This window comes from Paralichthys olivaceus, chromosome 8, assembly GCF_024713975.1.
Source record: "Paralichthys olivaceus isolate ysfri-2021 chromosome 8, ASM2471397v2, whole genome shotgun sequence".
NCBI lineage: Eukaryota > Metazoa > Chordata > Actinopteri > Pleuronectiformes > Paralichthyidae > Paralichthys > Paralichthys olivaceus.
Window position 1 is genome coordinate 20,070,606 of NC_091100.1, and position 10,585 is coordinate 20,081,190.

A 10,585-nucleotide genomic window follows, 5' to 3' on the forward strand; every position below is an offset into this window, starting at 1 on the left:
TTGTTCAGTATGTACACAGAATGATTATGAAAAACGGTATATTATTTTATCCTTGGATACTTCATGTCTATTACTTTTATTGTGTAATAAAATTCCAATGAGAATTTGTTATACACCTGCATTAAACATATCAAAACTTATAATTAGAGACATGTAGCATGGAGGTTCACATGAACACTTGATTGGAATGATGTGCAGTATAACAACCCCAGTATAGCATGTTATTTTCATTTCATGTTTCTGCCTCGATTAGAGGAAAATAAATACTTAATGTCGTCAAAATGCGTATTTTAAACAAATACAGTGAATATTGTGATTCACAATTAAGATTTAATTTTCTACTGTTTGTGTTTATCAGGGGGGTGGGGACAAGGGGAGGCATAGATGTTTATCAAGGTTTTTGGTGGATGTTTGTAGTGGTGGAAGAGATATTCATATATTATTCCATGAGTTTAAGTAACAATACTATTATAAACCGATGTAACTGTAAAACTGTAGTAAAGTAAAGGTATAGTTATCTGCTAAATTGTATACATTATAAAATTAAAACTAAACACTCTACAATTGCAGGTTGATATTTGGAACATCGTTATTCCTCCAAACGTGTATAGATCTTTGATTTGATTCATCAGACTCATGACCATCAGTTCCTCTTCACATCTGATCTGTGGTGTTGCCTGAATATTACCTACAGAGGGCAGTATTGTCTCAGCAGACTTTTGCATTTCCTTAATTAGTATCAGGAGATAATTTATTTTTTACAGGACATATATACATGAATAGTGTTAACAGTTTATGTTTATGATACAGAAATTACATTAGAAATGACACAGAATCAGACCTTATGAGTTAATGTTGGTACTTTTCTGTCAAAAGACTTAAAGAAATATATTATAATGTTATAAAATATATCTTTTAAAAAAAGGTTTATAAAGAGGTGAACCTGCACTCTCTTATAGCTCTGCAACTAGAAATGTATTTGTTCTTTTGAATACGCAGCAGGATTTAATTCATTGCATTTCTGGAGAAATACCCCCATTTCTTGATGCTAAATTACAACATGACAAGTTGAATGACAGTCAGCTTAAAGAAAATCTATTCTATATATCTTTTCTCTTTAAGTCCTCTCCGTTTGTGATCATTTCAGTTAGTTCAGTAACCGTCATCAAACTCGTTCTGGGCCTGCTGCCGGGCCAACATGGCCTGAATGAGAGCACTGGAGCCTGAGGGGACTGGGTTTTGTTCTTCTTCCTCGGCTCTCTGCCTGGCTTGCATGACTTGCATCATAACACTTGACACAGGAGATGTTGGGTCACCCGTGTTTTCAGAAAAGCCTGCTGCGCCGTAGTACTCATCCCTCTCTTGACCCTCTACCCTCTGCCTGGCCTGCAGGGCCTGTGCGAGGGCATTGGAGGACGAGTGGTGTTTATCAGACATCTGGTACACATCTTCAACCAGGTCGTCAGCTCTCTGCCGGGCCAACATGGCCTGCATCTGGGCACTGGAGGTGGACATGTCGGAGGGAACCAACACTCCACCATTGCTCCATCTTTCTTCTTCCTCTTCGAGACGCTGGCGAGCAAGGAGAGCCTGAAACATGGCATTTGAGTTGGACTGACCGCCTGAGGAGTGATCATCTGAACGTCGTTTGGGCTGAAGGACAGAGGAAAATATTTAGTGTGGCTGATGACAAATCTCAGGGTGAAGGGCGGTTAAGTAGCATGAGACAGCAAACCTTTTTTTGATTCTTGTGTTTAGATTTTTTATTAGGCTGAGATTTCTGGAGGTTCTGGAGCTTGTCCAACAAGAACGACTTGTCTTTTCCCTCCTGGCCAGAGAAAATGAAAAAGGAAATATAGAGGAAAATTATATACAGTTCAGTACAACTAAGGCTGTGTCTCTATTCCCCAAGGGAAACGAAATAAACTGAATAAATTAAAGGACGTCAATCAAAACTCACATTAAGAATCTGCTGTTTCAGTAGACCAATCAACTCCTTGCGGCCCCGAGTGACTTGCCAGAACATGTATATGATGATCCTGGGCAATAAAAAAAAACTGTGATTGTGACACAAAGATAGAACAATGTACATGAACACACATGAGTAACAGTGTTCCAGTCTCTATTGCTCTGTCATAGTCAAATTAATCTAAATAAGTGAACTACAACATTATGACTGCTGGGTATGCAGAGGTTTTCATGGTGCCGCTTATTTACTGTGCATGACTGATTCACTGATGTGGCCAACTGCTTAAAGTCCAGACTAACCTGTTCTCAAATTCAATGATGTGGAACCTTTAGTGCTCTGGACCTAACAGGTCACTACAGTATTATATTCACAACGCACTTCATTGTCTATTGTGTTGACATAACTGCCTTAGTGGATTAACATCATCAAATTTCATTAGGATTCCTATCAAAGCAAAACACATTCATTTAATGAATTGTCATAAAATTGTGTTAATGGTACCCAGAGGATTAATCCTAATGAATTTAGTGGTCTCCTTCCTTATAGCGCAACCAAGAGGCTGACTTTTTAAGTGACCAAATACATGCAAAAAATAATGTCATTCCCATCAGCCTCAGCTTTGCTTTGTATTTCGTGTTTGCTTTGGTCTGCAGGTTTAATAATAATTGAAAAACATGCAACATGAAGCACACACAAAACACACCCCTTGCACGATGCACTTACAGGATGATGAGTGTGATAAGAAAATAGAAGATTTCACTCCTGATGACATTTTGGTAGATCCAGACAACCCACTGAGAACCAGGGATCTCCCCCAGATCATCTATCCAGATGCCAACCACACTGAAGGTGTTGTTGAGTCCCCGGAAAGGACCACACTGCTCCGAGGGAGTCAGACTGCAGAGCAGGACGAAACAAAAAATTTGATTCGGGGGAATTTGTTCACTGGTAAAGAATACAGCATGTATCAAAGACTGGTATTATTGAGGTTTTGTTCCTATTTTGCTCAGAGGGTTATGATCTTTAAGACATATTTTTCTTTAACAACCTGCTAATATTCGATAAAGGTTAAATTTCTGTCTAAGTAGGTCACGTCCTCATACCTCCAAGCAGTGTATGCAACCATGGACAAGGCTCCCACGAAGAAAGGGAAGAAGAGGAGGGCGATGAAGGTTGTTTGCATCTGAGCTGCCCTGCCTGTTCGCCGCGGAGGCTGGCAGTTCTGGGTCAAGCTGACCTGAGGAAGAGCAAAAAAAGAATATGAACAAAGACAACATTTTCATTCATTATTATTGAAATAACTTGGTGAAGTACAAGCTCATTTCCTTTTTCACTGCATAATAGAAAACCACAGAATCTCATAGAGCTTTGAATAGCATTGCTTGAAAGGTCACTTAGCATGTTCATGAAACATTGAGCAACATGAGATCAGGCCTGGGTCGAATTACATAGTCATAAAGAAGTAATTTACTTTTTCCACAAGTGATTGATCCCCATGTGGCCTGGGAAAGTACAATGCAACAGGCAGCTTTACTCCATCAATCCAAAATCCTGCCTCTCTTTTCCATAACACAAAATAAGGCATGCTTTGAATATATTGAAAGGATTTGAATGAATTATTGACCAGGTGCGCAAGAGTAACATGAGCCGTTCAGGAGCATGGAGCTGCTCAGGCAGAAATGGCATTGTGCTGATGGTAGTGTGTCATCATGGCTGTTCAGTTACCAGAGCGACCAAACCTGCATTTACCTTCTTCAAGTAAAATAAAATGAAAAACTTGACAATCTGGATGGCAGGCAGCAGGGGAGAGAAGTAGATCCCAACCCTGTGGAAAGAAAATAGAGGGTACAACAACTTTTAATAGGATATTTGCACTTTGACCGAGAGAGAAAATGCGAGACTTTATTATAATACAACAGTGCCACCAGATAATGTGTGCAATTAGGCAAGTGTTAATGAATTGCTCTTACCAGGCAAGTGTCTGTGCATATATGAGTTCAAGGACATTTCTGGCTATGTCAAACTCTGGAACCCCCAGACGTGGTAATAATGTGGTCCCGATTACACTATAATAGAGAGATGATGAGTATGATTTACATCCATGGTTATATTTGCTTTAAACACAATTTGTGTAACTTACTTGCTGAGAAACTCTCCAAAGAAAGATCCCAACATCAGGAAGAAGAAGTCAAAAATGACCAGACGGTACAAAGCCTGTCCCACCATGGACTCCCAACACTGCAGGGAGCACATTGGATGGGAGAAATGGTGAAACATATTGATTATACAAATAACAGTGCAGTCATATTTGATGCCAAACATACCGAAAAATTCGTAGCAACCACGTTCATCCAGTAATAACACAAGACACCCAGAATGGATATCCTGAGTAAGACATTTCTGTGAAAAGAAAAATATATTTAGAAACAAAAATCCTTTTTTTTCTTGGTGAGAATTGGATGAGAAGATCAGCACTGAATATGAAGCCAGAGCTAGCAACTGGTGAGGTGAGCAAGCATAAAGACTGAAAATGTAGCTCTCTCTGGGCCACAAGGGGTCTGAAGGGTCCCAAAGCCACCTCACCTGTATAATTTGTCCCCTCTGTTTAGACTTGATGTAGCAATAGCAAAGTTGTAGCCATAGGAAAATGATTGGCTGAGATACATGCAAATCAGATCAGTTTGTTTACTCATAGTTCAACTAGTTGGTTCTCTTTACCAGGCTTGTATGCTTGGCTTTAAGTTAAGTATAAATTCCAATGGAATGAAAATGGATGTCAGAAAATGGTTTGCTTCTGGAAGGAAAAAGTAAAATCCCAGAGAGCCCAGCCGATGCCAGTAGCTCCAGTAGCAGCAATGACAGATGGCAAGATGGAGCTAGCAGGGGTGTTTTTTTTTATTATTATTTCTTTTTGAAGCAGTAGTTTTATGTTGCTGTTATTTAACCTTTGAAGGGAATTGCATGGTTAAACTATGCCCACTTGCAATTTTTAACAGCACCCCTCAATCACTTCATACTGGCCCAGGGCTTGGTTAACACAGTAGGTAAGTTTCACTTAACTGACACCCAACATCATAGTTTATTTAAACTGTACAGATATGTGCAAACACAGTATATTTATGGTTAGAGAATAAATATTCTGTGACATAATCAATTTTATTCCTTTTATACATTTTATATAAACTAGATATTGGCTACCATGATAATATTGAACTTGCCTGTTTTCAAACAAAAAAAACCTAAATTTATCTAGGCTAATTGCATGTGCTCTTCTTCATGGAATCGAAAGTAAATATTCTATCTGACCTGACCACGAGAGCATAGATCTGTCTCCGCTGACTGGAGTAGTGCTCAAACTTGTTGAAGAGTGAGTAGAAGAGCGGGACGACCAGATTCATCAGAGACACCACAAAAGGAACCAGGAGAGTCTCTGCCTCCTGCAGCAGAGACCAGCTGGCAGCTGCAGTTGCTCGCTATAAAGACAACAGCTGTAGGTCAGATCAAGATAGGTTGCAATGAAATGAATCAAACCCCAGTGCTGCTGGTAAATGACTTGACACGTCAATAACTCAAACGTTTATGATGCTAATACAGATCTTAAAGGCAAAATCCTTTACTATGCCATAAAGTATTATGATATTGTTTATCTACATATACACATGGGATCCTTGACTGTGCAGACAAGGACATTTTTCTTTAAATACTTGTTTTTAGTGCAATAAAACTAATTAAAATTTCCCATTTCATATTCTCTGTAGTCTATTTTCAACAACAAAAAAAGTATATCCCAATTTGACAATCGGACTAATTATTCAATCTTGACTTGTGTACCCGCTGTTCATATTGGCAGAGGTAGTAGATGCTGGCTCCGCAGCCAACAGCTAAGCCAGTGGAGAGGAGCCAGGAACCAAGATAAACCCCGAAGTGCTTCAGTTTTTCAGAGAGGGTTAGCAGCTCCCTCTGGGCCTTCTCCGACAAAGACTCCTGGAGAGATGGCAAGAGGACAAGCATGGCGATGAAATATAATGAGACACGTGATGTGCCTGCAAAAATGGAATTAATCTCTTAAAAGTTAACTGTCTGAAATTTGTGTGAAAGCCTATTGTGAATATATCATTTTCAGTTTTGAGTGGCAATAATAGTCACCTTGAGTTGGACACGGAGGTTGTTCTTGCGCTGCTTCACTGCTCTCTCATTGGTTACACTAAAATCCCAGCTGCACAGAACCTGCCATGCGCCACTTGAAGCTGGTGCTTCTAGAACATAGTTTGTTTTAAATGAGCTCGCCATGCTGCATGAGGTTGAACAGAGATTGGAAAAAGTAGATAACAGCCATTAAAACATTTTTGTAATTAAACTTCAACAGAACGAGGAGTGGGGAAAGTGAAGATAAATGCCGGCAGCTGCCCCAGTCGTGGAGACGCGGGGGTCTCAAAGCTGAACTGACCTGAAAATAAGTGCAATACCACACAGCACCATGTAGACTGCAATGGTGAAGAAATAGGCCAGCTGCATGTTGTAGTCAACTCGACCCACAAGTGTTTTATTGCTGTAGCCACCATAGTACATGACCGTAGAGGTGAAGTAACCCTGGAAAAACCAAAATGCAGTGGAAACAACCAGTCAATTTTATCTCTCTGCAGAGTTCAGTGTCAATCAAATATTAAAACACAAGAAGCCTAATATGGATTGATTCATTCTATCAATAAGTCTAATTCACTCTTCTTTAAAGGTTCAGCATGTAGAATTTAGTGACCTCTAGTGGTGAAGTTGCATGGGCCAAGGGAGAACCCATTTCCTTTGGTGTGGATTGTATAAAGGAGGCAGATCCAGGAGTTTTCTTTTTTTCAGTTTCTTAAACATTGCAAGATAGGAGGTATGTGCTCTCTGAGGCCCTGCTACTTTTAAGAGCTGTGGCTTTACAAGAGGTAACTGGTGAATAAAAGCATCCACTTACAGCTCCAGTCAGTATCTCCAGTCCTTTGAAGCTCACTTCTGGAGGTATGTTGGGTAAGGGGTCGCTAACAAGCAGCGGGATGGTGATGAAGCCAAAGTTCACCAGGAAGGAGAAGATGTTGAACATGAGCAACCATCTGAGGAAAACGAAATAGGAGAGGACACTGGTGCCAAACTTGCCACCAATCTCTTTCATGATGCCTTGCCACAGCTCCAGGGTCTGCCTGGCTGACCGGATACTGTAGCCACACCTGCGGAAAAACTGAGAAAACAGCCAGTAACATGTATGACATTATGAATCACATTCTTTAATGGCTTGTTTGCATGGTGTCCCAACTTATTGTTTTGTGAATGATGAATTACTCACCAGTGACACATTCTCAGAGCAATCTGCAAAACATGTGAACTGGCGAGATTGCTTGGTGGACTTGAATGCCATTACTTGGCTCCTGTAAGGATAATTGATTAAATCCTTTTTAACATAACAAGATAAAGAGTTTTATGAAATGTTTCTGAATTTCTAAACAGATTATGCAGAGATCTTGATGAAAAAGGTCTGGCATATTTAAGGAACTGGTAAATTTGGTGCGGTTTGATCGAATTTAAAAGGACTGTTGGGCAATAGTGGAGGTTTGCTCTCTACCGAGGACAGTTCTAGTTTATTTGTCAGTAAGGTTATGCAAAAACTACTTAACTGATTTTCACATGGTGAATGGATAGGGCCTGGGTAGAACCCATTAGGTTTTAGTGTCGATTGAGATTATGACAAAACATGAATAACTTATTTAAATTATCAGATCACATCTGTTTTTTCTTTTATAATCCATTACTGTGAGAACTAAACAAAAAGGTGTGTAACTGTTTGGCCTTGGCAGAGGAATGTGCCAGAATAGTTTCTATATATCTTGTTGAAACAAGAGAGCAGTGTGTTTAAGTGTGTGTGTGTGTGTGTGTGTGTGTGTGTGTGTGTGTGTGTGTGTGTGTGTGTGCACAGATCTCTTCTTCCTGTGATCTATTGCAACATCCTGAAGCCAAGAGGGTTAGGGAGTAATGTTTAACTTAGTTCTTATGGTGACACTGACAAAGAAGTTTATTACCTCTGACTGCTTGTTATTCAAAACCCACCTGATATGTTTCTTTTCCTCAAAGCTCATTGGAAGATCCTGAATAGCTCGGATTCGGTCTCGTGTTGACATGGCAACAAGGTCCTTGACCAGGTTCTGTTCCTCTGTGATGAACAAGACCGACAAGAAAGTCCTTAACAAGCAACAGCAACCGTCCACAGCACAGGCTGGGTGTCAGACTCCACAGGAATAACGCGACACCCGTCACAGGCTCTTACCATTCTCCATCTCATTCCTGATGGCATGCTCTGTGAATGCTACATGAGCAGGATCAGTGTCGGGAAACATGCTCATCCTCCGCACAGTGACTCCCCTCCATCTCATTGTCATTTTGCCTGGGTTGAACACAAAGATGAAGGTGTGCTTTCAGATTAAGATAATAGTTCAAACAATTCCCTTCCATCTTTTTCTAATTCCATCCTTCCTCCCTTCTTACTTGTCATTTGTTGTTAGGCCTCCATTAATAATTACCCAGTTTGTTCATTATAACAGGTCAACTTGAATCTCACATTTACTTTAAATCATGAAATAACTTCACAACTCTGTGTGTACATAGCAATATCATAGCAACAGTGTGAGAGCCGACAGTAATGTTTATACGTTTCTGATAGTCAAAAGAAGCTTTTATCCTCAGAGTAGGATTAGTTTACCTGAAGAAGGAAGTTGAACCGATGATGATCGATCATACTGAGAGTCTGGGTTGACCTGAAATGTGCTGCGGTCTGTATGATAAAAGTGAGAGGGGAAATAGAGTGGAAGTATCAACAGAGGTGTCACTTAGCAACACTTGAAGGAACATACAAAACTGCAGTGTCACCTGACAGACTCACAAGTTGTGCCCCATAATACAATACAGAATGCATTATGTATACAAAGGTTTAAAGTCACGAGTAGATTGTCCACTCACTGAGATCATGCTGCTGTGAAGGGCTCCCAGGGCGCGCTGAAATGAGGCCCATGGGGATGCTCTCTATCCCCCTCCAGCTCTCCCCCTGCCAGCCCCTCCAGGGCACTCTTGCAAAAGCCTCATCACCGCCCGTCATCTGACTCATGCGGCTGTCATGTGTCTCTGCCCTGTCATCCTGCCAGGCCGGGTCTTCCCTGGCATAGGGGTTAGTATGGTGGGATTTGTTTGAATATCTATAGCGGCCACAAGGAGTAGATATTGTTTTAAGTTAAAAACAGATGACTTATCAATGAACTCATACAATATGTGTTTGTGAAAAAAAACCAGAAGGGGGTTAACAATTCAAAAACGAAAGTCCAAAATTCAGATTTCATGATATATGTTATTTGTAATTAGATATGACTGCTACGGAGGAGACGTCTTTCCAATGTGAGTGATAAGAGGTATAATGTTCTACAAGGAAGAGTTGGATTTAGTTTGCACCAATGCATTTGTTTCTTAAATGTATCTAAATGTTTTCTTTTAAGAATATTTACACTCTTTGGTCCTAAGAATAAAATTGATTGAAACAAGCTTGATCCTGGTAAAAAAAAAAAGGGTAAATACTTAATTCACTCAGCTAACTGTTCCTTATGGACATCCTGTTTATTATTTTATGGTACAGTATATGGCTTCTGACCAAAAGTACAAACTACACGCAGCACTCTGGCAAACTCAGTCATTGATTATAAAACAGGAGGTTTTTTTAAGGTGATTATATGAGCACAAACCTTCTATCAACTTCCAGAGTCTCGCTGTCATGGTAAGCAGGGTTGAAAAATCCACCGTTGCTGTAGCTTGACATGAGATTCTTGCTGAGTTGATCCTCTTCTTTTGTTTGGAGGAAATTCTTCAGCTGCTCTTCAATATGTTGACGTGTAAATAGTCCAGTTGCAGCAACACACTGTAAACGGCTAACTCAGTTGAATTCACACAGGCATAAATGACTTTAACGGAGACCATACGTAATATAACAGCATTTGCTTGATTACATGTTGTATAAAGGCTTCTGATGCCAGCTATGTGAACTTTGATAAAACTCAAACAAGCAGCATCACATGTAGAGGCTAAGTGGCTCTGTGTCCTCAAGAGTGACAGCTACAATTGTCGAGGGGGGGGGGGGGGGGGGGGCATAATAGTGTCATTTAATCTCTTGGTCCCATCCTCATCTGTCCATCATTAATTCATTCACCAGGTTTAGTTTCGTAACATGGCTGTATGGCTCTCACACAGACACACTGAATGAAAATGTAAAAGAGTAGGGACTACTAATGTTTGAGAGTCTACAACTAATTGATTTTATACATTAAAAAAAACTATGACATTGTATTAAATTATTCTGCTCCATTACCAAAGCCCTGCTTACCTGGTGTGAATGTAGCTCCGTCTATCTGTCGTGGTAGACTGAACCTGCGGAGTGTGAATCAGCCTGAGAGCCACAGTCAGAGAGAGAGAAAGAGAGAGACAGAGAACTGTGTGGCTACCGGGAAGTGAGTGCTGAACTCATTAAGGTAAAAGTCCACTGCACCTGTACACAACAGATAAATCTCATGTGGACACTTTGTGATATGACAAAAATAAGTAAACCCC

At 40.2% G+C, this 10,585-nt stretch overlaps 1 protein-coding gene across 2 annotated transcripts; it reads right to left on the reverse strand.

The window, feature by feature from the left end:
* Positions 1-735: 735 nt before the first annotated feature.
* tmc5 (transmembrane channel like 5) lies at positions 736-10,503 on the reverse strand. Of its 2 annotated transcripts, none has more exons than XM_020083969.2 (21): positions 10,362-10,503; positions 9,727-9,899; positions 8,957-9,189; positions 8,700-8,771; positions 8,268-8,384; positions 8,051-8,153; positions 7,293-7,374; positions 6,927-7,187; positions 6,417-6,559; positions 6,116-6,260; positions 5,801-5,953; positions 5,276-5,442; positions 4,294-4,369; positions 4,110-4,207; positions 3,940-4,035; positions 3,719-3,794; positions 3,073-3,206; positions 2,693-2,866; positions 1,961-2,039; positions 1,736-1,828; positions 736-1,653 (listed from the first exon to the last, which is right to left on the reverse strand). In XM_020083969.2, exons 2-21 carry the CDS (start codon positions 9,798-9,800, stop codon positions 1,153-1,155), a joined length of 2,877 nt encoding a protein of 958 aa, XP_019939528.2. In that variant the 5' UTR covers positions 9,801-9,899; positions 10,362-10,503; the 3' UTR covers positions 736-1,152. The 2 variants fall into 2 exon arrangements, with proteins under 2 accessions (XP_019939528.2, XP_069386757.1); XM_069530656.1 differs by having other exon boundaries at positions 9,727-9,909; positions 10,362-10,485.
* Between the last annotated feature and the right edge of the window lie 82 nt (positions 10,504-10,585).